Raw genomic sequence first — 27,848 nt, 5'->3', positions numbered from 1 at the left:
GTAGGATGTGAGCTACATAAGCACGAGGAATTTCAATAAAATTGGTGGTGTCAGTTGGTTAAAGTTGAGTGGAGCTTATTATCATAAAATATTGGAAAAAAAATATCAGTTTATCAGTGCTAAAGCTGCATGTTTCCAATTTAACAGTGATGTGAAACAAAAAGCCAAGTTGACCCTTTAGTGGCTGCTGCATAAATTTAAGGTACTGGAGGGTCCATAACAATTTCTTGACCTAAACAACATTAAAATAAAAGGGCTGCATGTACAACTATACAAAAGATTGCAAGCTGCCTTTGATTAGTTGAGTTAACTAAAGACAACTTTTTTTTTTTTTTTTAATAGGAATATGTGATAGGGAGTGGTGACAGGTCAGAACTCCAAACTATTTTTTCTATTTAAATCTTTTTATTAAGGTTTTTAACACTAGAAACATTTTACCAGTTTAATCATTTTGTCAGATAACATGCCCTTATGTAGGATAATAAACTCTTTTTAAAAAAAAAATCGACAGTGAAAAAACATAATTAAACCGTGTGTCAGTGGTGTCAGTTCTATCCAGTTTTAAACCCTGAGGCCTAGTCAGAGACTGTCTTGGACAGTTTTGCTATGCACTGAGTGTTTGGACCCGACAAGCTCATTGTCTTTGTTATGAACAGGACTGACAAACATAATGAGGAGGGCAATAGTTTGGTAGACAAGGCTCAATTTGGAAGAATTGAAATATTGTCAGTTTAGGTGGACCTATAAGTCCTCCAGGGTTCCCAGATTCGCTCAAATTTATCTAGGGTGTTGTTGAAAGTATGCATTAGCCTATCGTTTACCATAAGCCAGTCAGTTCCAAACATTTTTTTTTTATAGCTGTATGTGTCCTTATTAGTTAGATTTGCTCTCTCTAATTGTGTGCACCAAGGTCACCAGGAAAAAAAGTTAGGTAAAATCAAGAAAATTAAGTAACCACTAGAACAGGAATAGTGTAGAAATATTCTATTGGGCCACTTGTTCGTTTGCCAACTGTCTACAATTAAATACTCTCACTTCCTTTCTGCAAAACCGGAAATTAAGTTAAATATGCCTAGTGGGGCACATAGTAAATGGGTATGCAAGCTTTTGAAGAAGAGTTTTTATATGATTCTCTTTATTGCCATCATTTTTTTAAAGATTCTTAGTGTATTTTAAAACGGATTACCCAAAAAATAATTGTAACAAATAGAAGTTGTGCTCAAATGTTTACAGAGCCCTGACAAAACTTGTAGGATGTGAAACATTTTTTTTTGTTTTTAAGTAAAGAAATTGACTTGATTTATTGTATTTTCCTTTACAGAGCACCTCTTTAAATATTAATTTATTTATATGCTTGTGTTAAATTCTAGGAAGAAGAAAAGCATGAAATGCTTGCCAAAGGTGAGTCCATGTTTGTATCTCGTATAGATTATCAGCAATAATTGGCCCATTGGCAGGGCAAAGCTAAGACTTTTTTCTTTTTTTTAACTGAATTTTAGGTCCACTCATGAATAGAACAAAAACTTTGTTAGATTTATATTGTTTGAGTTTTAATGTAATACAGAGAAATCAGATTTTTTGTTGTTGCAAAGTGCTTGATTAGCATAAAAAAGTAAACTTTATCACAAAAATGCATTTTTACAGTATTTTGGCCCTAGCACAAAATGATCAGTTACTTTCATTTCTGTACAGGCACATGATTTGCACAGTTTAGGTGAGAATGAGTACAGGTGAAATAACACCATCATTCTGGTAAATCATAAGGAAAGAAAAAAAAAAAGCGGCAGATGTGCTTTAAGTTTTTGTTACCTCTAAAGAATGTTGTGCAGACATCATCACCTTGCATAAAAAAGGCCTCACATTAATATCGCCAGAAATAATATACCTGAAAGAACCATTTACTAGATAATCAAGAACTTCAACTTGAGAGGTTGAGTTGGGGAGAAGCAGGACGTCAAAGAATGTCCACAAGTACCAGGATGGTCTCCTGAGCAATCGGCTACATAATGGTGTTGCCACCAGTGCAGAGCTTGCTCAATATTGGCAGTAGGTGGGTGTGAGCGCATCTGCACACACAGGGCCTGATTTATCAAAGCCCTCCAAGACTGCAGACTATCATGGGTGATCCTGTGTGATCCAGCAAACCTGGAATAGCTTTTGTCCAGACTTTAAGACATTTGCCTGCTAATAGAAGAACATATTGTGGACTTCTGCTTGTCCATCTGCTTTGATATTTGACAACAGGTTCTCATTTGGATTAGGGTTAGGGGAGCTTCCTGGCCATGGGTCCTAAATTTCAATGTTCTGATCTCTCCGCCACTTCATTATCACTTTTGCCTGTGAAGAAGCTCCATCATGTTGGAAAATACACAGATCATCATCAGATCATTTCACCTGAATTGTTAAGAGAAGTTGCTCTTGGAAAGACATTTTGATATTATTAAACAGCGCTGTACAATAAGTAGGGGTTGCAAATGACGAATATAGACAGTGACACAGGAGAAGAGGAGCTTACAATCCAGGGGTAAATTTTTTTTTTTTATTAACACTTTACATGAATTTGATGTATTTGCCAATAAAAGCCTTTGAAACTTAAGACATGTTGAAGTTACAATTCTTCAGTAAAATGCTTCCAAAGCATACCAATGATTAATCCTAATTGCCATCTAGCAAACAATGTTCCTTTAAAAAGTAAATGCATAGAAATTGCTTTCAACGCAATAGGTCACTATGTTTATAGAATACCCCTTTTAGAATAAAGACTTAGAAATGGGATGGTGTGCAGCAGAGAACTGTGAACAGATATACATTACGGTAGAAGATTTCTGGCGAAATCCACCAGTAATTTTTGCAAACATTTTATCCTTTCATTGGAATATTACCGGACCAAAAACGGGCAAAAAGTTCATTGTTATGGTTTACTTTCATTTTAGACATTTTTATCAGATGTTATATTTGTACCTCCAGCTTGTCAAATCATCCTTACAAACTTTATTGGAGAAATCTTTAGTTTAAAAAAAAAATTAAAAAAATCTAAAAACTGTTGTAATATTTATTCATTTTACATTTTAGTTTTGCTCCTTGACTCAATGGATTCCACAATTGACACTCAAAAGCTTTTACACCAAACACAAGAAGACCCTGAATCCGTTACACCTCAAGGGACCAATGTGGCCATAGGAGCAGGTGAGTTTGCGTGTGTGTGTATATACTATATATATAGTGTGTTTATATGCTGCGAACTGACATTATACTTTAGGGGCTTATCTAAATTTACAGTATTTATAGCCACTCTGATATGGCATTTACAAATTGTTAAAATGTTTGTTTTTTCCCCAAGGTATATCGAACCAATACTCAAATAGTGAAGTGGAAGCTTTGCATCAAGCATACCAAAACCTAAACCAGTTAGCAGAAGACACTGATGAGCACAAAGATTACCTTAAATCCACAGACCAGACAAGTACATCATTTCTGCATACTGCAGATTCCACAGGAAGGAGTTTTAAAAAGATACTCACCGGTGAATCAGGTAATATTCAAATTTGATAGATACAGTGGAAATAAGAGTAGGGTTTTTTTTTCTATTCAAAACAGGCAGACATCAACACCAATAAATAATGTATACCGTTTATTTTTCGGCGTATAAGACGCACAATTTTAAAGGAGGAAAATCTAGAAAAAAAAGATTCTGACAGATTATTCCCCTTCTAATCACCCTGTGCCAATTTAAACCCCCCCCCCCCCCAGTTTTGGGGAAGAAAAAGTGCGTCTTATACGCCGAAAAATACGGTAGTTCTTTTATTACAACTAGTAAAAGGCTATGCTTAGACTGGTGGTGAGGTTTTGGTTCGCTTACATCCTCCTCATGACACTGAACCACTGCTTTGGGGGAGATGCTACATGTAGCATCTACCTGCAGCACCCCAGTAGAAATGAATAGGGACATTAGCAAGCAGTTCCATACTGGCAAGGTGCCACTTGCTGAGAGCCACATGCAAATGCTTGTTCACGCTGCAAGTCTGAACTTGCAGTAAGAACTTTAATTTGTCTTGATAGCATCTGACTTCAAACCACTCCACATTAACCTCCCTGGTGCCAATAATTAGCTTGGACTGGCAGAAGGGTAGAAATTAGGCTCTGACATATTTGCTAATAATGAGCAGAGGTTTGACCTAATCTGCGTGCTCATTCTCCTTTATTGTCCACTCAGACAGTGTTTCTGACCCAGTGGCTACTGCAATGGGTTAATGTTATAGCTGTGCTGTTGGGCAGGGGTGTATGGAGCACAAAGATGACTGCACAGTCTTTCAAATGCTTTGGCTAGTAAAACTGTCCTAAACGTGTATTTTAAATTTAGCTGCTGGTCCGGTGTTAAGCCTTTTTTTTTATTGAATAGAGATATAGCAATCTAGATGAACCTTTTGGTAGCCAACACAATCTGAATAAGTCAATGAGCTTTCTCATAACAGAACATTTTTGTTGTTAGATTATTTTAATAATTTTTCCACATTTTGTCCTGTATTGTATTAGCCCATTTGTAAATCCTGACTCCTATATTGATTTGTTACTGGAGAAGGGAAATTCAGGAGATGTTATTATCATTTAGACTTTCCCCATTATGCTTTGTTAAAAGCAAATGGTGATATATTTGAGGCCCAACTAAACCCAATAATAAAGAAGGCACGTTCTATGCAATGTGGGGGATAGATGCGCAGTTAAACAATGTACCATTTACATCATGCGGAGGGCCAATTCATAAGGCAAACAGCAGAATCCAAATGCAGAGAAAAACTAAAGACTCTCACATGGAAGCTATTTCAATTGTATTTTGCTTATTGTCTGATGTTTGATGCTGATTGATGTTTTTTCTTTCATAATAGTACAGTATTTTACCTCACTGTTCTGCTGAAGAAGCACTCGGCATAAACTGCAATGTAACAAAGCACAGAATTGGATATATTAAAAAATATATTGAAACTGTTTTGCTCAATTTTTGGGTTTTAAAAATGAATGTACATATGGACTATAAGCAAATATTCCATGTACACTGCACTACAAGGAGGCTTCTTTATACTGTTCCCATTATTCTTGTGGGTAAGCCACATTCTGAGGCACCACTGAAGGCTGTCATGCACAGTATGAAAGAGGTTGGCCAGGATCATGCTGAAGGAAAAGTTGCTGGATCGCGGAGGAAGGTAAGTATTACCCAATGTATGGGCTGCATTCAAGGAAGCAGGATGATTTGTTAAAAAGAAAACTTCCCTAAATAGATAAAGCTGTTGGCTAAAATTTTAAAAATATTGTGTCTTTGCATTGTTTGATTGTAGGAAAAAACTCCCTTCTCTCCATTGTGGTAAAGTACAAGATCCACTGGTTTCCTTTCTTAAATGTCATGTTTTTAATCAAAGAAAGAAAAACATTGATCACTTAATGGAAATGGAAATGGTACTCTTTCACCAGATTCTTGATTCTTGATAATCAGTTAGTTGCTTCCTAGGTACAGATTCTCTGTGTGTGCGTTGGTCTTTTTACTACATTATTATTATTGTTAATAAACATGATTTATATAGCGCCAACATAATACTTAGCGCTGTACAATAAATAGGGATTGCAAATCACAGATGAATACAGACAGTGACACAGGAGGAGAGGACCCTGCCCCGAAGAGCTTATAGTCTAGGAAGGGGGAGAAGTAACATTTCAGTATTGGAGTGTTCAAGTATAAATGCAATGAGGAGTTGGCAGTACTGACTGTGTCCCCATAAGGGGATTCATTCTCTCTAATTATCTTGGTCACTAAAAATGTAAGGATAAATCTGAAATTTTGGATTGCCACCACAACAGGAAAATAGAGGAACTCTTCTAATGAGGACTCTTGTTCCTCTGACCACTATTTAGGATGGAATATTCCTCACATTAAAAAAAATGTGTCTACAGTACAGGAAGTAAATGAAAAGCTCCCATACTGGGTACAGTTGGGAAAAGAGGGTTTATCTTTTGTCTACACTATCGAAAGTTAATTTTAAAAAGTTTTGACTTTTAAAGTGTAGAAATTTAATACCATGCTTTAAATACAGTTTTTGTTTTGTATTTGTATGAAAGATTGTTTTTCATAAAAAAGTTTGTCGATTTCTATTCCTTAGATATGTCTACTGTGGATGAACTAATGCAGCCTTTTAGAGGAGATCAAGGCTTTGATGTAAAGCGTTTAAGGTAAAAGTTTAGATGTGCTTATACTTTTTGTATAAAAATAAAAAAATAAAGAAAACAGGATAAAGAAATCTTTTTCACTTTTCCTTTTTAAGTGAGAACAAAGAGCATGCAACAGTGGAAAAAGATCCCAACGGTGTTTCAGAAGATAAGAAAGCCATAAATTATTTGCAGTGGGGTAGTGAAAAATTAGAACTAAAAGAGAATTTTCCAGTGCCTGAAGTTGGAGTTCATCATAACAGTAATAATACTGCAAGCCAGAACAATCAACATCAGTTTGTGGCCTCCAAAGAACCAAGTCGATCTGAACTTTTTGCCATGCAGCAAAGAGAACGAAGTGGTCATGTAAGAATTCTTTACTCAAATATAGAATCTTTTTCAGTTCTGGGTTGAATTCGGCAATCTGAAAACAGTGTTAACTTGACCTAATTCTTAATTTCCTGTACTAATCAAATGCTTACACCATCCTGGTGACATTACTATAGCTTTTATGACCAACCCGGATAGCAGAGCAAATTTCTTGTAATTTCACTAGCAAAAGAATATCTGGTAGATTCATTGCTGAAGGTAATGCATTGATGCTAATGGCAATTATTATATGTTGGTTATAGGAACTGATTCTTTAAATCTATTACAGAAGCTGGGAATTTTTCTGCAGCAAACCTATACTACATAGGTTTTCATCCAATACATACACATAATGCATGCACAGTTCATCCATTAAATAGGAAAGTTGTCTGGATGGGGTCTCCAAGATAATGCTTGTGTTCCTTTGTTCCTTTTATTAAGAGATCCATAAAATGCTGTATATTTTTTTTGTTTTACAATACAGGAAACTTTGCATCCCTGACAAACCTAGCAAATCCTATTATCTGAATAACTAAATTAACCAATTCCTGTCCCTACTGCAGTATGTGAGAAAGCAGGAGAAAATCCATGTGAACATTCATCTTCCTTCACACTTTTTAGGCCTAACGTGGCGGTCTATTCACCAAAATGTTTTCCTGAAGGCAATAAACACTTTCCTCTCCAGCTGTCTGTGGCACTGAGTAATAAAGAAACATCTGTGCCTAAAGATACTGCAGACTATAACAATTTCAGGAGTGTTGTTTTTTTGGTCCCTTTCTGCATGCTGTGGTTCTTCCTGCTACCTTACTAGAAGGCTGGGATTAACATAAATTTGAAATTCTTGAAAGTGCCGGAGCATATTTTTGCAAACTTATGGTGACAGAGCTGCTTTATTAGCCATGGCTTTTCTGTCCATTTACTTGTTATTTTTCATTCATGTACCTGAATGTAAATGAATTTGCCATGAATTCAATAATATGTAACCGAAGGAAAAGCTTTTATTTTTTTATTAATTAAAAAATGTGTTTTGTAGATTGTAAAATATGGAAATGATCCAGTAGTAAATAAAACTACATCAAATCTGCTCCCACACAAAAACGCAAACAAGACTGTCAAGAGTCCAACGTCTGTTTTGAAGAAAGGTCAAAACGCCCATTATGCATATGTGAAGAGCTCTGGGTATGGAAAGACTAGCACTCCGACTAAACCTTCCACTGCTGCTGACTCTTTTCAGCCCAAGACATTCCTTTGGCAGAAAAAAGAAAAATCGCCTACTATTAAGAAGCAGCAAAAAGGTATTGCCAAGTTGTAATATTGCTTTTATTTAAATGCTACTTACAGCAAGCAAGACAAAATTTAGATCCAGGCAAAAGTGGGGGTCAACGGGAGCAATATTACAGTACACAAAAGCAAGTTGTCAAAGGCAAATTCACAGCACCAGCCACCATCACTGAGGATTGACAATCTTCTGGAAAAAGACCATAATGAAAAAAAAAGCTAAATGAAAATTAGATAAAATTGATGCAATGTGTATCATAGATAACAAACTGGAAAAGTGTCTCTTTGAATCCTATGAATTTATTTAATGCCAACATATTGTGCAGCGCTTTACAAAGTTCATAGTCATGTTACTAGCTGTCCCTCAAAGGCGCTCATGATCTAATGTCCCTATAATAGTTTTATGTCATTACCCCAGTCTAAGGGCAGTTTTCCGAGGAAACCAATTAACCTAACTGCATGTTTTTGGGATGTGGGTAGAAACCAGAGTGCCTGGAGAAAACCCACACCAACACGAGAAGAACATACAAACTCCTTGCAGATGGCCAGGATTCGAACCTGGGACCTAGCTCTGCAAAGGCCAGAGTGCTAACCACTAAGCCAACTGTGCTTTTAAATTCAGCTTCCCTGTTGAACTTTAATGTAATATAAAGGAAATGTAATGGTTTCCCTATGCCACTGTGTCCTTCAGTGTAGACTGTTGTCACTTTAAATCTTGAATGGACCCTGCAGGGGTGCTTCAGCTTTTGGTTTCACCATCTCTGGGTGACAGACCATTGTTCACACTTATGTTAGAGGATCAGGTAATTTAGTTTCCTGTCGGTGTCTTGTGCCTCTTGGGCTTTTTGGCGTTAGGCGTCTTGCTCTGATTTGCAAGGCTACGTCCTGTAGGCAATATTAAACCTAAAGATGAGTTCCACAACCTTCCCTGTTTTATTCAAAACTAGAAAACCATTTTTGCTATATTAAAAGCTACAAAAATAGCTGTTCTTGTATCTCACTGTGTTAAATATTTTCTCTGCTCTTTTTTATGATGTGTTAGCAATTTTATCTGATACAAGAACTATACGGTTTGCAGAAGATATTGGTTTTCCAGAAGACACACAGAGTAGTGCACAGCTGTATAACCAGAGCGCTGCTCAAGGCCATTTTGAACCTCGAAAGGTAAATCTGTGCAATTAGCTGGACTGTAAGGCTAAATCCACATGCATAATAACTAGACTCTGTCTACTGTGCTTTGAGACATCATTGACATACCACATTTGTACACTGTTTTACATAAATGATATTGCTTTACATAAAGGTATTTTTTAATAATAACACAGTGAATTGTTAAACATTACCAGCATTTCCTAATATATTTTTCTGACCTGCCCCATACCTGTCCTTTCAGTCTATCTGTGGTTGAATTATTGAATGTGATATTTTAAGTGTCATCCACACAATGCAACACATGCGCTACAACTGTAACCCCATAGTTGTATATAAATAAATTCAAATTACATATACTCATTTTCATTGCATTAAACTGTCATTGCATACAGTCAGCTAGGATTACACCTAAAGTAGTCTAAACAAAGTTACCATGCATAAATGCTTACATAAGTTTATAAACTATCACTAGACAAAGCACTGAAGAAGCATATTTATGTTTACTTACATACTTACATTTGGTTAATTCACAGAGCAGTGGGCTGGTTAATTCACATGAAGTCAGCATAGAAAATGAGTCTGCTGTCCGTTACCCTAATTTGATTGGAAATGACCTCGTGCTACAGAGGCTTCAGAATGTGGAAGAAAAAGTAAATGCTGAACTTGGACATACTGTAGCCCCTCAGGAAGACTTTTTACAAAAAGAGGAGGAATTTAAACTAGAGGTCCAAAGAATGAAGGTGAAATTTGAGGAGGAAATGAAACAATTGAAACAGGAAAACTATATGCTTGAAGCTAAGGTAATTTGTTATAAGGCAATGATGAAAAAGTTCCTAAAGGAAATCTGTACTGAGATATATATGGAGGCTGCCATTTCTGTCCTTCTACTGAAAATGCTAGTTGCCAGCTGTCCATCCTTAATAGTGGCAGCAGTTTAAAGCATCAGAACTTCTGATCTGCCTACTTGTTCCTAGTCATTCACTGAGAAAATGTTAGACTTTTTACTATTTGTCAGCTATTTTCAGTTCAAGTATAACCTGTTTATTGTTGTGTATAAATGCCTACGGTTCTATATGTACACGTCTTCTATTTATTTATTTATGAACTTTTTCTAAAGGCTTTTGCATTGCCTTTCAAAAAAAATGTTAGCCATGTAACCATTTTCCAAAGTCAGTAGTGACCATCCATATTTTTTTCCGAAAAAAATAATATATCGGACTGTTTCCTGTTCAAAATGGAGCCATTTTCTGAGTCTCTTTCCGAGTCTGTTTTCAAAGATAGAGCCTTTCCTGTAAAGCTATGTGTGAGTAAAAAAGTAAGTACACTAAATGTTCAGCATGCTTTCCTGTATACTTTTTGAGTTTGAAAAGGTGTTTTATTTTTAAAGCTTTATATTGTCTACACATCTTACTTTCCCAGCAGAGTTTACCCCACTTAGATGGTTATAATGTAACTAGCAGTTTTAAATATCTGTATACATGTACCATCTTTGCAGCTTTGTTCTTTAAGGTCAAGAAATGTTTATATTGGTGGAGAGAATTTCTTCTTTATACAGTTTCAGTGGTGAAGGATTCTGCTCCAATTTGTTAATCCTGTGATCTTCTGATTACTTTTAAAGTTTGTTTTATTTTATATAAAAAAGTATATATTTTTTCCCTATAGTAGATAGGAGTTTTGCATTTCACTGTGAATTGTGTTTCCCTTGTCTGCACAAACATGCTATAAGCATTTTTTCATTTATGTAGAGAAGGTTTGTTTGTAGTACAAGAAATGACAAATGCTCAAAATTGTTTCTGTATTTTATGTTAGCTGCATGCGGAAGAAGAGAAGTGGAAAAAGAGGATTCTTCTGCTGGGTGATAAAAATGATCCTGCAACAGAGGAAAAACTTCAGAAAATAAGACAGGAAATAGAGGAGCAGGAAATGCTTCTAAAGGGATATCAGCAGGTATTATTTAAAAAACGTATCAGTGTATTTATTGTTATGACATAAATCATTGCATCATTTGCAGAATTAGGCATTGCATCAAAGTAATTTAAAAAGTCCTAAAAAGTATATTTACAGAGTTGAGCCTTTTGAGCCAGTATTGATTTTAAGGGTATGCATCAGGTGGCTGATTCAGAAGTATTTTACTGAAGGCCAAGTCAAACATTGAGAGGTAGAGGTTTACACAACTACCATTTTGAACCTGTGTAATGTATGCTAATGTATGTATTTCGTTTGCAAAACTGATAGAAAAAGTTCTTAAGGAGGTGTTGGCCATAGGCTAATTTTTATTTAGTTCTGTTTTCTCATAGAGGCGACCACCGGAAGTTCTTATACTAACCTTTACATTTGACTAAATATTGTCTAAAAATCATGCTTACTGAGCACTACCATTATTCTACTTACCAATAAATGTATGCAGTATCTTTTGCGAGCAGAGCTTTTGTTTTGTTTTTCTTTTTGTTTTATTTTTCTGTTTAAATGAGTATTCGTGGCAAGAGAGTTTTCAATATGCTGGAAAAATTCTCTAACTACCCTTCCCTTTGGGCTTCTAATGCAGCATGCAGTACACTCGAGGTAATAAATGGGGCATCCCAAAGTTGGTAATTGTATTACACATCTAGTTAAAAATAATTCTAATATAAACATTTAATAAAGTTTCATCACTTTCCAAACCTAAACAAATTTCTTTTTTTTTATATTGCATATTTGTAGGAAAATGAAAGACTCTATCAACAAGTCAAAGACCTCCAACTTAAAAACAAGGAAAATGAAGAGCGTATGTTTAAGGAAAACCAGACACTCAAGGCAGATCTAAATGCCTTAAGGTAAAAATACGTTCTCGTGCTTTTTTCAATAATAGGTATTAACTGAATAAACAATGTCACTGAATTTTGAATTTATCAACCTGGATAAAACAGAACTCATCATCACCCCCCCTCCTCAAATTCCAAATCTCCCCCTGACAAATATCTAACTGTTAACAACACTGTAATTCGGCCCTCCCCTCAGGCACGTTGTCTTGGTGTCACCTTTGACTCGGCCCTCTCATTCACTCCCCATATTTAGAACATTTCCAGGTCCTGTCACTTTCACCTACGCAACATCTCCAAAATCCGCCCCTACCTGTCCCCTGAGACCACCAAACTCCCACACTACATATCTCCCATCCTTTTGTGTGTGAAATTCCCCCACCTACTAGATTGTAAGCTCTTCGGGGCAGGGTCCTCTCCTGTATCACTGTCTGTATTAGTCTGTCATTTGCAATCCCTATTTAATGTACCACGCTGCGTAATATGTTGGCGCTATATAAATCCTGTTTAATAATAATAATAATAATAATAATAATTTTGCATCTAGTGTAAACAACTCTAGGATTGTCTTTTTGTTAATGCAAGCTGGTCTGTGGAAGTTTCTTTTTTAATAAGAACATGTCTCTGCTACTAGCTGTATTTTAGAATGTGGGAAGTCTATGGCAGTTTCATGCAAAATCTAAAATAAGGATACTACCCCACTAGCATGCCAAAACTGCACCTAATACCTGGTTGTGTGCCTTTCTGCCTTATGACCTATTCACACTATCCTTTTAATACATATGTAAAAGCATTGTAAAGTGCACATTATACAGTATGATAAATGTAAGTATAAAGCTTGTTTACATTTGTGTGCTGCAACATGTTTAAAAAAAACTTGCTCATGTCTGTTTTTCTTGCATTTTATTGTATTAGGTGGCCTGTTATATTCATGATTTGCCATTCCCTCGTTACTCTCTTCTCCATTGGGTAACGGCCACATGCCTACACACTCTTTGAAACAGTTAGGACTGCTGCAGGGGGACTCCCACTTACTGTATAACCCTTCCCATCCCCATTACAAAGACAAGTAAAAATTGTCAATTTGTGTGGAAACACCCTTGGTAGCCAAAACTTAGAAAGAGGTAGAAGAACAAAATGCAGGCCATAATGCTTGTTCAAACACATAAATCTTTTATTCATATGTCTAAGATTCAACCATTTCATATGCACTGTTTTCTGTTATATATAGATATAACAGAAAACAGTACTCATATGTTAGATATAAGCCTATAGATCCAACCACGTGAATCCTTGTGTTTTGTTAAATGGATGTGGTGTCCACTACTTAAACAAATACTATTTGAATGGGATTTCAGATTCTACATTTTCAGTGTATAGAGAGAAATGTTATGTAAAATACACAGGACAGTTTGGAAGTAAGCTGAGTGCCTGCATTAATTTCATGCAGACCTTATAATGATAAGCATGTATACTTTGCCCTGTAAAGAAGGGTACAAAGAAATCTGTGGCATACATATCCAGATTGCTAATGTATACCTCTTTTGTTAGGCAGACATAAATTAGGTGATTTTTTAGTTAACTTCTATTTTTGTTGCCAAATTACCATTATAAGTATAAAAAAATGGAATTGTTTGTAAAGCTCAAACTGCAATTTAATGAATACATTTTTGTCCTTTTTATTCTAGAGAAAAAAATAATAGCACTACAAGAAGTAATCAGTATGCACCCCCTGGCAATGAATTCAAAAACCATGGCTTTACAGAGCTGATTGCTGAGCTGCACACTCTTCGGGTAAATTGAGTTAAGACAATTTGTACTTGATTTCATTTTTTTATAATAGCTTTAAAATACTCCGGAAACTAATGGTCAATGGTTGCAATAAGTATAATGATATAAGAGATGAAACCTAGTATCTACTGCAACTTGCCTTATATTTTCTTTCCCAAACTTAGCTTGAGTACATTTGTCATCCACCTTCATGTGTTTTGAGTGAAATTATAGGAAAATGAAGTAGCTTTCATATTCTGGGGAGTTCATATATATTATAGTATTGAGATTCTTTAAAGTGCCTGGAGAGAAGAAAAAAGAGAGATCTGTGTAAGTCCAGGTGGTACTTTCATGCTAGTATAAATATAAGTTGGAGGTTTTTGCCCCATACAAAATGCTGAGGGAAGAGGTGTGTTCACAGAGGCATCCATCTTAGGAGATGCTAAAAAGTTTTTTTTCTTCTAACAGAGGGCCTGATTCATTAAAACTATCCAAGGCTGGAGAAGGTACACTTTCATCAGTGAACCTCGGCGATCCTGTAAACCTGGAATGGAGTTCTTAAGTCATTTGATATTTGTTGGCAAGTGTCGTCAATCCTGGACCAGGTCCATTCCAGGTTTGCTGGATCGCCCAAGTTCACTGATGAAAGTGTATCTTGAGTCTTGGAGCCTGCAGTCTTGGCCCATAGCCTCTATTCAGAATCTGAAAGCTAATCAATACTAATATGCGAAAAATAGATCCATGGTAATTATATTTTAATTTTCATGATTATTGTTTAACACCTCTGTTTAAATACAAAGAGAAATGTTGGAACATCATAGCAAGCTTAACATGATTAATAATATGGTAATATGATTCAGTATGTGATATGTTTTGTAAAGATACTTATTATTGTAATTAGATAATTACTCTAATAATATCATACATTTTAATAAATATGTTACTTGATGATGATTTTTATGAGAATGATGGGAATACATCTGAGAAGATATATCATAGAATGAATTAATGAAATTTGGGAGCTAGAGGAAAGTAATATTTATTATAATATAAATATATTGTATTAAATGCATTTAGGTATTTAAAATGACTAAGAATTATTTAACATAAATCAATGAAAACGAAGAGATCACCTATGCAAAAATTTAAATGAAAAGAAAAAACATTTTTTTTAATATTATCTTTTATTTCCAAACAAACAGATGCATTAGGAACAATGCACATTCTATTTCAAATCAAAACATGTTTTCAAATTTGTCTTAATATTTTACAGAAAGTGAAGAAAAGGGTAAAAAAAAAGCAGTGTAGAGTACAATTAGCAAGGCACCTGTAAATAAAAACAGGTGTCGGTACAGCCCATATTTAAGGAAGGAAGACAGTAAATGTTCTGGTTATAGTGCATTTCTCTCTGAAAATCTGAGTAAAATGAGTTGTTCCAGACATTGTTTAGAAGAACAGTTTTACTTTGATTAAAATGTTTATTGGAAAACATAAAGAAGTGCAGAAAATGATAGGCTGCTCAGCTAAAATGATCTCAAATGCTTAAAAATGACAACCAAACCCTAAAAGAAAGGAAGAAAATCGAGAACTACCATTCAAATGGATGGAAGAATAGTCAAAATTGCAAAGGTATACCTGGTTTAGCTCCAGGACATTAAAGAAGGTCTGTTACTTGTGAGTACTGTTACAAGATGTGATGTGGAGGTTAGGGTTTGCCAATGAACACATTGACTGGCTTAAAGAGAAATTAAAGAGAAAGAGACAACAACATTTTGTAGACCGTCGGAGGCAAGATTGTTCTTTTTCATTCTAGGGCCAAAACACTGAATGCAAGCCACGGCATTCTGTGAAGACAGTGAAGCATGGTGTCGCACACATCATGCTTTAGGGATGTTTCTCATTCTGTGGTCTTGAGCCTATTTATCTCATACTGGGGTTAATGAATCAGTTTGAATACATATATTCATGTTGCCTTATGCCGAAGAACAAATGCCCTTGAAATGGGTGTTACCACAAGACACTGACCCCCAAGCACACCCGTAAATTAGCAGACCAAAAAGATTGAAGTTATGGAGTGGCCAGCCCAGCCTCCAGACCTTAATCCAATAGAAAACTAGTGGAGTGACATCTAAAATTTTGTTTCTGAGGGGAAAAAAAACAAGAAATGGAGAAGTATTGTAGAATGTAGTCCAATCATTCTGTGCTGGAATACCTGTACACAGGTGTCAGAAGTTTGTGCAATGACGTGCAGCAGTTCTCAGAAACAATAGTTATACAACAAAATATTCAGTTATCCAAAGGAAAGCAAAATCTTGAAACATTTGATTTATGGGTTAGTCACACCCAACCCCAAAGCAACAAAGGGGCTAGTGGCAAGTGATGATGGCTACCTTACTATGGATGATTGGCTCCCAGAGGTTTCACAAACCTCTGGGGTGCTAAAGAAACCCCTGACCATTGTTGCTTGTGAAACCTAAAAACCAAACCCATCAAAAGCTGTAGATGGCTCCCTGTGGTCATGCTACTGAAGAGGAACACTGCTTCCAGCCTCTCCTAAACTATTAAAATGCAGGGAACAGGTGCTGATTAGAGATCAGCTATAATATATATTTATTTTGGGATTATGTGTGTGTTTGTGTGTAGATATTCACCTGCCCTTACAGGAGTCTTTTCTGCACCAACACATCCCCTGCTTCTGCGTAGTCGCAGAAAATGGCAGAAATGTGTCTTTCTTGTACTGGCTCCCAAGTATAGATCTTTTTCAGCCTTACTTTAGCTGTCATGCCTCCTCTTACTCCCGTGATATAACACATTAGAGGGTCAAGGTAATAAAGTATCAAGGGAAACTACATAGTATAAGGAGAGGGAGGTTTTAGGGTACTAAAGATGCTGACTAAAGTTCTGCTTTAAAATGTTTTACATTACTGTGTTATGCCTACTGTTTGAAGAAATGTTCTTCAATACAGGAACCTCTGTTGACCTCACCTGTAGCTTTTATGGGTGGGCAAACAATCTTGTCCTTTATATACGGTGTTCCTCACAATAAAGATCTCTCTCTAAAACTTAATTTATGGACATATTTGTTTTGATTTTTTTTGTATGTGTGGTTTTCTTGGGTTGTTACTGACATCTGGTGTATATTGCATGTCAAAAGCCCCATTAGAAATATATTTACTGAGGAAAACATTGACATGTTCAATACTTATTTCTCCAACTGAAATTCAATATAATGATGATAATATAATAATAATTATACATGTTCATCCTTACTGGTTTGTGCTAACAAATAGCAAATATTGATTGGCAAGGGGTATATTTTTAAGCTTTACTAGGCTCAGATTTTTAAACATATTTTTATTTTGTAGATAAAATAAGAAAAATAATTACCGGTACATTTTATGTATGTATTTGGTCTGTGAACCTGTTGTGTAGATTTGTCCATATTTTCTTTTAACACCAGGAAAATAGAGGGAAAGGAGTGTTGTTCATGAGACAGAAAGGCAGATAGTAATGAAATATTGTCAAACCTTTACCCACTAAGCTAAAAATCATTGTTATCTGTTCTGCCCTAACAAGATGCTGTGAAAAACAGGACATTTTGTCTGGAGTTGGTCTTTACATATAATTGCAATGTAATTTTCTGTTACTGTTTTATGTGCGCATTCAAAGAAAAAGGAGGCCAGCTTGCTTGATGACCTAGCCAGGTGTAAACAGGAGAAACAAGCTTTGGAAGTAGATCTGGTGCATTTGAAGAAAGGTGATTCTAATACCAAGGTCTCAGGTACAGCAACATACGTATTTCATATTAGTTTTGCCCACTGTGTGAGACATTAAATATATTGCAAGTTCCAAGCCTCTGGAGAATGGAGAAAAAACATGATAAGCTCATCTTGCATTACTTTGCTTTCTTCACCTATCAAAGTGCACTTTGCACTGTGACATGGCTAACTAGTTTTCTGTGATACTTTTTCATCTCTGAATTCTAAAGTATAGGACCTTCAAGTTAGATTAAGGTACTGCACTGCTTGCAGTTGGAAGACTACATTTAGAGATGTGGTGTTACTGAGCTGAATTCACTTGCCTCTGTTTTTCTTTTCCACCATTTTTTATCCTGTTACAGCCCAGACTATGCTTAGTAATGCAAAACTCAAACTACTTTTGCTGATTTCCCTTGCTTATATACATATTTATCATCCTATAGGTCCTCCCCATTCAACAAAAAACTGCTCCCCATGTTCTTTTCAGCACTTTTTTGTGTATCAACCAGTCACTTCGTTGTTAGGGATTTTCTGTAGGTTGCCAGAGCATTCAGTGTAAAAATAGGTAAATGCTTAGAAGATTCATGAGGATCGTAGCAGTTACAACTATGCAGGTGTCAGTCTGCAACAGACTGTTCTATATGAGAATGGCTTTTGAAATGTCTTTGACCTATTTAGCCATTTTCTTGTAGACCACCAGGTATAGTTACTGAAACCGCTATATCAAATATATAAAATATTTTGTCTGTTTATAGATGCAAAATCTTATGAAATGGTAAATATGGAGAAGAGGTATAAGCATGAAATAAGCCAACTGAATAAAAGACTCCAGTGGTTTGCAGAGAACCAAGAAATCTTGGATAAAGATGCTGCAAGGCTTAAAGATGCTTATGAACAGATAGAAAAGCTAAAAATACAGGTATGTTAAATGATTACAGATTTGTAATTTGCACACAGAAGTTTTAATGCCAATGAAAGTGATAATCTTAAAATTTTTCTATATCCCTTTTGAAGGTTGAAAAGCTAACTCAGAATGCTGGAAATCAGTCTGTACAGCAGCAACAACGTTTGAAAGACAGAGCTGCTGATGCAAAACGGATTCAGGACCTTGAGCGCCAGGTGAGATATAAATAGTTATTTATATACAGGTTCAGATTTTGCAATATTGAATTGAGTTCAGATTATGCAAATTCAAATTGAAACTCATTCAAACACATTTTGTATTGGATTGAATACAAACTCCTGTATCCAATCCAATACAAAATAATTCAAAATAAATACAAAGTGTGTAATTGGTAAATTCAAACTCTCATTTTGTATTGGATTGGATACAGGAGTTTGTATTCAATCCAATACAAAATGAGAGTTTGAATTTTGTTCTCATTTTGTATTGGATTGAATACAAAGTCCCGTATCCAAACCAATACAAAATAATAGAAAATATATTTATGTGGTTTTGTCTATAGGTATGTGACGGACACTAGGGAGGTGTTTTAGAAAAATATATTACTATACAGTATACCGAATTATCGCATTTTCAGTATTTTTCATTTATTTATGTATTCTTGTTTAAGCTGATTTTTTGTGTCTTTAATTTTATTAAAAGTATTTTTTTTTTTACATGATTGTGTTTCAAACATTTTTTAGATTCATGATATCTACTAGAACCCTTTTCGGACATATTTCTGTAAGTTACAGGTCTACAATTTAAAAAAAAAAAATTTAATGAAAAACAGTGTACTGCTTTTGGTACAGAAATCTAGACATCAGTGTAACAACGCCCAGGTGGTTAATATCTTAAAGATTGTATTCTTTCTGAAGCTACCAAACCCCGCCATCATGTTGCAGACTGGCACCCTTGCTTGCTGTATGTGGGTTAGAGAGGCAAATCGCCCACCGTGTCCATTTACAAGACCTATTCGGCCCTGCCCAAACCAGTTTATAGTCTTAGGTGGGAGAGCATAGCATTAATTAGGTATGAAAAATGAAACTGGATTTGTGATGGTTAAGAGAGAGGTTATGTTAAGTAAAAGTGAAGATTGTTTTTAGGTTGAGTTTTTAGCTATTGATGACCCCTACCCTTTTAGCCTGAACCCTTTATCCGTGTTACCGTGTTAACTAATGATTATCATGAATATTGATTCCAAATAGGTTAAAGAAATGGAAACCATAATAAAGAGAAGACACCCTAACTCTATACCGGCAATCATGTATGCAGCAGCTTCAGTATCTGAGCCAGATCCTTCAGCAAAAAGTAGCACTGTATCCTTTTTAGAAAAAAGAATACAAAAATTAGAATGTGATCTGGAGAGCAAGGATGAAGATGCAAAGAAGAGCCTGCGGAGTATGGAACAGCAGTTTCAGAAAGTCAAGGTGATCTGTCACATTTGAAAGCTATTCTATTTTTCATGCTGCTTTTCCCTGTGGGTCTGTGTTTATTTTAAATTCACAATTCAGCCATGCAGTCTGTAGTTTAAGAGTGATATTGTGGAAAATAAAAATAAACATCAATAAAATAGTTTATTGGTTGGCAAGGCAAACAAATTGTAGCATTGTAATTACATTTTTGACATCTTTATTTATGGGAATTTACCAGTTTCCAGGATGGAGACCATGGAAGGTTATTACAGCAACAGGGCAGGTACTTTGTTGAAGTTGTTTTGTCTCCTTAGCAGTGCAAGTGATATGCTAAAAATGTGTTACAATAGGCACAATGTACAGGTCAGGAAAAGTCAAACAAATACCCTTGGGAAAATATATGCAAAGAACCCTCTACAAAAGGGCAAAAGACTTCTGTGTAAATGTTGTTTTTACAAGACAAAGCAGTAAGTGAAAGCCCACCAAAAAGGTGTCTAATTGGGTATCTAGGTATCTGCCCCTTTAATCTAAGGACAGTGGCATACCACAAATTGTTACATTTTAAAATCATACAAATTGTACTAAACTTTAGTTTTTTATATATCAATTTACAACTACCTAAAGAAAAAAAAATGCAAACATCAGGTGATTTTAGTAAGCTGTTTAAACCATAAAGTGAAAGTAAAATGTATTATGTTCTAGAACTGGGCTAGAATAGATTTATATTGGGAAAAGAGATTTTGGGGGTGGTTGTAGGTAACAAAGAAAAGCACTTGTGTATGTTTCACATATCCAGGAGAGTCAGGGCAGGTTCTACCTTAGAATCCAGCTTACCCACTTGACTCCCAGTGGCTGACACCTTGCCACTCGGTCACTCGCACTACAGTGCTGTTTCTTAAAGAACCAGTGTCTGTACATTTGACAGCTGGTGGCAGGTACTAGTACCACTCACTGACACGTCTCTACTGATTCTCTATGGGGCTGCCACTGGGATAAGCTATATGTAGAGTCCCCCTAAAGACAGCTGTCCCTGGCAAACGCACTGCAACCTTGTGGTCTTAAAGCAAAGCAATTTAGCAAATATAACCTCTGCTGCACTTACATTAGAGAGTTACAATTATAGGGCCAGAGTTCAATGTAAACAGTTCATAGTTGGAATTCAGTCCATCTGTTGTCTAAATTGTAACTGCAAATCAGGAAACCCATAAAAAGGTTTGCCAATCACAGACCAGTGAGAGATGACTATTTTTGCTTTCCAAAGTTAACTTACACCCACATGGATACAGATTGAGATATATACTTAGATATGTTTTTGCAAAATGTATATTAGATAAACTATTTATTAGATGAAATGTATAAATGTATGGAAGTTTTACTGGATCCTCTATTGTTTTTTACCTCTTTAGATTCAGTATGAAAGTCGTATCAATGAGCTTGAAGAATTACTTGCTCAAAAAGCTGTAAATGAGCCAAAAAATTTGGATGTGGATAGCACAATAAAAGTAAAAGCACTTGAGCAAGAGCTATCAATATTTAAGGATGCTCACCACATTACTGTAATGAATCTGCAAAAAGAAATAGAGACCCTCAAGGAAAAGAATTCCTTTTTACAGCATAAAGTGAATGTTAAAAATGATGAAATGAGTGAGCAAAGCAGAATGACAAGACTTAACCAGGAACTTATGGCCAAACATAAAGAGATTCAAGAGCTTGCAAAAACAGTGGAGCGACTTCAGAAAGAAAGAATGGTTATGCTCTCCAGCAAACCTCATTCAAGCAGTGTCAGTGCTAAAAGCAAACACTTAGGAACCTTTAAAGCAGATGCCATTCCTACTTTTAAAGAAAGTACCCTAGGAACTGAAAGTTTTCCTGCAATGCTGGATGAAAAGCTGTATCAGCCAGACACATTTGCAGATTTCCATATTTCTGATCTACAACAGGAAAATGAAAGATTACAAAATGAAGTTCATAAATTGTCTCAAGAGATCAACCAGCAAAAGGTCAAGTATGAGGCTGCTCTTGCACATGGAGAAGATGCCATGAAAAGGTACAAGATTTAACTGCTGTAACATAAAGCTGAGATCGAGGAAAATTGAAAATACATGATTGCAGTGGCGTTTCCCACACTGTAGTATCGAGTAAAGTGTATTTTTACTTCCTGTATTCTTTTTTTTATGCAACTGTCCAAAAACCTCTTCCATGGGCTCCTGGCCTACAATGTAAAACCCATGGGCCTGCATTGTAAGTTAGGATGCCAAGGGCTCTCCCAGAACCCAGAGAGTATTGGAGTGTATGCTGGCTTATGGAGGAGCAATGGAGAAATGCTTTTTACTATTCCCCTAGATAAAAAATTACAAATGACCATTTGTTAGAATACAGAGAATATTGAAGTTTAATGTATTTATTTAGTCACACTTATTCCAAGGAAATAATTTGCTTAATGTGCAGTATCAGTCAGGTTTCTGTTTTCTCCAGTCAGTAAATATTTTTATTTTTCTATTACATAATACTGAACTTTGAACTGTCCTATTATAAATGATTGGAGCTTTCTAATTAACTTTTTATATTTTAATGTGACTATAATGTAAATCTATAGTATATCTAGACCCTTGTATTCTAATGTAATCTTACACATTATTACAGGCATGAAAATTGTTTGTGATTTTGTTATATGTGACATTTCTTTCAGACTAAAAGAGGAGAGTGCTGAACAAATTGCAGCACTTAAGAATTTGCACCAGAAGGACATAGAAAAGCTCATGTGTCAGCATGCCTTGGAACATTCATCATCCAGAGTTGCTGAGCTAAATAGCAAAGTCTTAACACAAGAGGTAAAGGTTTACACTCCATTTTACATTCTCATAACAACCATGTCCTTGCTTGTTTTTCATTTTTTTCCTCAAAGATTTTGTATTTATATATTGGTGTAGAAAATTAAAACATCCTAATCTCTCCAGTTGTCATTACAAGCCTGTTTTATAGCTGAACCAAGAGCAGCAATTACATATCCTGAAATTTCACAGTTTGGTTGTATTGGAATAGTATTTTTTTTGGAAGGCTATCCTGGATTAACTTTTCACATATTCTTGTGTATTCTCAATTTTTTTTTAATAAATAATCGCAATAAAATTTTATTCTAATCCACAGACTCTGATAAAGCATCTTCAAAAACAAGTTAGTGAACTGATGAAGGACAGAGAAACTTTGTCTGTTCTCCGTATTCGGGAAGAAACACTGCAAAATGAGGTACTTGTCTTGTGGTTTTTTTTAATGTTTTTTTTAAAGACCTGTAAAATGAGTTTATAAAACCTAATTTTTTACTTACTTATTCTTTACCCAAATACAGTCAAAGATCTATATGTCTAAAGCCAATAATTTCAAATCCTCTACTGTCGTGTGCATATAACAAGCCACTTTTAACAATTTTTTTAAATATTCAAATACTACACTCAAATTCATCTAAACATGGGCACCCTGGGTTCTACTGGCTTTTTAGTCCTTATTAAGGGGGAGTTTTTTCACCCCCCCCAAAAAAAATTAGCCTGTATTAGACTGGCAAAAGTACGTTGGAATTTCCTTTCTATATCTGTTTGATAGACGCACATACATTCAAAAAGCAATTAAATTTAATAAAATAAATAGTTACTTTTTTTGTGCAGAGACACATAGGTGCTCCCTGATTTAGGGGGTGAGTTCAAAACACTTTCATAGGTAATATTACAAGTGCAGCTACCATTATCCCTCACCTCCATAACCGTTTTGCCACCATGACACCAACCCATATTATACATAATCGTGCAGCCATCATGACCCCCCCCCCAATACCAAGTAACAAGTGTGGCTACCATGGGTCATTTCCTTTCCCCATAGAGTACTGCAGCAGTGGTCGATTTATTGTCTACCACCTTCTCCAGTATCATGTTTTTATCTTCCATTCAACTACCCACTGTAACCTACCTCTGTTCAGCTCCCTCTGGTTATTGGAGCACATGAAAATACTCAGAAGCAGATACTCATTCTGAACCACTTGTCTTCATTTTGAGTGAACATTTAGGGACAACCTAAAAACCTACTTACTTTGTTTCACATATTGATGATTCAAATTTTCTAATTATTGCATTTCACCCAAATTTGAAAATTTCATAAACTACCAATTAAAGTATTCACAATACTAATGTATGCATTTATATTTTATTTGGGCGTGGCTACTCAATTTTTTTTTTCCCATGAAATCTTAAAGGTTACAAAACTTCTCAATGAGATAAAAACAGCCACAGAATGTCACACTCCAGAAATGAAGCACTATTTAACTCTTGAAAGCAGGATTAAGTACATGGAACTAAGGCATTCACAAAGAGAGCAGGAGCTCCAGCAGGTACAGTATCTGTTGTACATCTCTGAAGAAGGTTTAGAGCAATATGAACAGGAATCAGAACGGTCCTTCTACATACTAGTAGGGAAATTGCCTGTTCTGTTTTGTACTCCACTATGCAGAACAGCCAGGGGTAGATGTTTATTTCTAAAAGATTAACATGGCAAGCAGTTTATAGTCTCGGGTACAGATGATATTCATTTGTGGACACCATCATTTTCAACTGAACAATTCTTACAATAAAATCTGCAGCGACAATTAAGTAGAAGCAGCGTATTTTGGTGTCCCACCACATGTTTTGACTGACCAGGTGAGGAAAAGGAATTTAGCAAACACATAGACCTAAGGCAATAAGGCAAAAAGTTAGATAAAAAAAATGGAAGAATGGTTTTTGAATTATTATTTACATGATTACAAACTAAAACAAAACTTCTACAATTATCAGTTTGGGGGGGGGGGGATATTTTGTCATTTTAAAGGTGATCACATCTTCAATACTATAGTATTTTTTTACTGAAATGTATTTTTCTTGTAATTCTGCAGATAATAAAGCAAACACGGCATGCTGCAGAAAGTCAACACACCAGAGAAACAGATAAGTGGAAGAAGCTTGTGCAGCAGAAAAATATGGAACTAGAAAAATTCAGATCAGAGCTAGATGCAATATTGGACGTTCTTCGTGTGTTACAAAGGCAGGGAATTGTTATTCCCACAACATCATCTGTAGGCTGAAAAGTATTTTGGAGACCATCAATACTTGAAATTTCTCTACAGGCAAACAGTGAAATACACAGAAAACATATATACTGTTTTACCTTGCCAAAGGATTTGTTTGTTTTCTCAACCCAGTCCTGCAATTTACATAGCTCTCCTACAGAACACAACTCTGTCTGTGAGAATATGCCTGTGTACGCAGACATTATGTTCAGTTGCGTCTTGCTGATCGCAGAATAATCTGCTCTTCATTGGGACAAAACTGCAAAAAAATTGACAGATCTAATAATCATAAAAGTGCATGAGCATGATCAGATACTAGATGCAACATTTAATTTAATTTTAAAATATATATTTTATTTATTGCTTGTATGTTTTTTGTTTTGTTTTTTTGTATAAAATATATTTCTTTACTTTGTCTTCTGTTACTTTTTGTAGTAGAAACATTATCACATCTACTTAATATTAATGATTGTAATATTGAAGCATTACCCAAGGTCACATTCATTTTCTAAATGCAATGAGCCAAGTCCCTTTAATTTACCGTTACTGGTATACAATCAACAACCACTTTGATCAGTGTATGCCTATCAAGTAGGGTGTACATGGACAAGGCAGTTGGACAAGCCAAAAAAAAAAGTGTAAAATGCTTTTAACAGTATTGTGTTAAAGAACTTCAGACTGCAGTTTGTTTTTTTAAGAATATGATCATCTAAATGGTTGCTATTTTATTTATTTTTTGCTTATATTTTTACAGGTTGACACGAAGGGTCTTTAATTGGCATTAGGTGTGTTGAGCTTTTGGTATGTCTCTGCACTTTGAAAAATTAGATACTCCAAGATTTTAGAACATTAGTAGGGGAAGCAGGTAAATCACCTATTTTTTGTGAGTAACCAACCTTTAGTTATAGATCTACACAGGAAAGAATGTCTTGTGTTGGTGAGAACATAGAGCTGTAGGTCTGAATTGTCACTAGAACAAATAAGGATTAAAAACACGGTTTATATCCAAAACAAAACTGATTTTTTTTTTTAACTAGTTTAGCTTTCACACACCTTTGTATCCTTTATAGTCCAGAGTAATTGTACATGATCCATTGCCTGGTTATTGAAAATAAAGGTACAATACGCATATTATTTGAATTGTGTAAAGAGATTCCAAGACATTCTTCACCATTAGGTACTTTTCTTTGTGTTATTCTTGTAAGGAAAATCTGTACTGAGAAAAATATGCAGGACAGGTAACCTGTCCTGGAAGCTCTAGCTGCCTTATGTTTGTGTTGAGGTGATACAACTCATTCCCTGTCACTAGGACTGAATTAGAGGGAAATCTTACCAGAAGGGATGCAGGTAACAATCAACAGACAGCTTGAAAAATTGGACAAGCTTTAGATATCTGTGTTCAAGCAAAGGAAACCGTGGAAGCAATGGTACAAGGCCAGCTTAAAAGAATGGATGCAATCGTTATATTATCACATCTTCCACCAATACATATATCTGCCATCAATAGCATCCCCTAGTGGGCCAATTATTGGCAATAAATGTGTAAACCGAATATTCTGTGATCATGATCTGCCCTTGAATAAGGACCATTGTTAAAGTCAGTTACATGATAAGCTTACTACTACTTATATAGGTTTTCCGTTTATAATATTTTCAACCGCTGCTTACCATTTGAGCCAAACTGCTTGTATCAGGCAATTAAAACTGACAACATCTGTCACTGATAATGGCGAATAATCAAAAATCTCCCCTGCTTTTGTAGTAACTTGCAGACACAGTACTGGTTCATTTTTTGGAAATAAATCAATCTGCAGTGCAGTCAGCAGCGTGCCTGCTCAAAATATTAAACACTCATTGCAATATCAAGCATTAAAAAATGCTCTCCACGTGGATAAGCACATTTATGTCATAATGCCATTGCATCAGCTTATTGTCTGTAGAAAATAATGTGATTTATTTATTGTCTATCTGGGTTATGCTGTCACCCCTAGAAGGCATAGGGAAAAAAACAATGTAAAGGAAGGTGCCCTAGAAGCTTGGACGTCTTTATTGCCACCTGTGCTGGATTTTTCTTTCTTCGAGACTCTCACTAGTTTTACAGCATCATCAGCCAAGTCTTCACCAGCATCATCAACTTGTGTCCAGCTAGATCTTAAGGTAGGCTTCAAACATATGTAATGGAAAGGTGATTAAAATTGTTTGGTCCTAAGCCACTCGTGTGTCTTTAAAACTTCCCTTGTGGCAATGTGATATAAATATATCCCACTTCGTCCCGGCACCCGTCTTCGTGCCAGCGCTTTAGACCCCGCCATCTTCTCCTCTGCTTCCAGGGTAGGTTGTCTACCCTTTTATGTAAAGTGAAAATTCTGAGTTTAGGTACACTTTAACCATTCCCATTTAAACGATGCCCACTATGCAGCACTTTATTGCACCTCATAACCTTTCTCTTCACTGCGCTAAAATTCAATTGTTTAATTTGAGGTTGTCCAGAATTTTTGGGCCATTTAAAATTATTTTGACATCCCTGTTGCTGATGCACCACTATTGGTAGCACACTTGGCAAGTCCTTGTTTTTACTGCTTAGGAATGTCTGGCATATTTCCAAATAATTTTTATTGTGAAAAAACATCAAGGTTTATACAAAAAAATAAAACAATCATACAGTATGGGTCAAAGTTATACAACCAAAAATACATGTAAAGTGCAATAATAAAACCATAAACAGGATCGTGTATAACCAAATGGACAAATGGAACCTGAGTATTTTCATTTTTCTGTTTTTGTAAAACAAAGAAAGGGTAAATAGAACGGAAGGAGAGGGGAGGGGGGGGGGGTGACAAATCCGATCAGTTACATAAATCTACTCATTCAATACATTAAACACCAAAAGTATACCATTTAGTTACCAGAGGTATGTAGTAAAGTGGGCTGAAGGGGCTGCAACAACCCATTATATTCCACTGATGTAGAGAAATGTACCGTATTTTTCGGACCATAAGACGCACTTTTTTTCCTCCTAAAGTGGGGGGAAAATCAGGGTGCGTCTTATGGTCCGAATGCAGAGGTACAGGGGCATATTTTTTT

General features: G+C 35.6%; 1 protein-coding gene across 2 annotated transcripts in view; it reads left to right on the top strand.

The window, feature by feature from the left end:
• CEP162 (centrosomal protein 162) overlaps window positions 1–25,174 on the top strand; it is a 45,642-nt gene extending 20,468 nt beyond the window's left edge. For both annotated transcript variants that reach the window (XM_072408593.1, XM_072408592.1), the window contains 20 exons: window positions 1,371–1,401; window positions 3,073–3,186; window positions 3,341–3,532; window positions 6,147–6,216; window positions 6,309–6,558; window positions 7,595–7,856; window positions 8,882–9,003; window positions 9,525–9,791; window positions 10,801–10,938; window positions 11,692–11,804; window positions 13,478–13,583; window positions 17,229–17,340; window positions 18,073–18,236; window positions 18,332–18,436; window positions 19,469–19,690; window positions 21,082–21,722; window positions 22,365–22,506; window positions 22,823–22,921; window positions 23,916–24,050; window positions 24,591–25,174. In XM_072408593.1, the coding sequence (XP_072264694.1) occupies window positions 1,371–1,401; window positions 3,073–3,186; window positions 3,341–3,532; window positions 6,147–6,216; window positions 6,309–6,558; window positions 7,595–7,856; window positions 8,882–9,003; window positions 9,525–9,791; window positions 10,801–10,938; window positions 11,692–11,804; window positions 13,478–13,583; window positions 17,229–17,340; window positions 18,073–18,236; window positions 18,332–18,436; window positions 19,469–19,690; window positions 21,082–21,722; window positions 22,365–22,506; window positions 22,823–22,921; window positions 23,916–24,050; window positions 24,591–24,779 (3,474 nt within the window). In that variant the 3' untranslated portion in view covers window positions 24,780–25,174. The remainder of the gene's footprint in view (window positions 1–1,370; window positions 1,402–3,072; window positions 3,187–3,340; window positions 3,533–6,146; window positions 6,217–6,308; window positions 6,559–7,594; window positions 7,857–8,881; window positions 9,004–9,524; window positions 9,792–10,800; window positions 10,939–11,691; window positions 11,805–13,477; window positions 13,584–17,228; window positions 17,341–18,072; window positions 18,237–18,331; window positions 18,437–19,468; window positions 19,691–21,081; window positions 21,723–22,364; window positions 22,507–22,822; window positions 22,922–23,915; window positions 24,051–24,590) is intronic.
• Window positions 25,175–27,848: the final 2,674 nt, after the last annotated feature.

This window comes from Pyxicephalus adspersus, chromosome 4 (assembly GCF_032062135.1).
Source record: "Pyxicephalus adspersus chromosome 4, UCB_Pads_2.0, whole genome shotgun sequence".
In the NCBI taxonomy this organism is placed as follows: domain Eukaryota; kingdom Metazoa; phylum Chordata; class Amphibia; order Anura; family Pyxicephalidae; genus Pyxicephalus; species Pyxicephalus adspersus.
The sequence above is the reverse complement of the archived record's forward strand: the minus strand, read 5'-3'. Positions and strand labels throughout refer to the sequence as shown.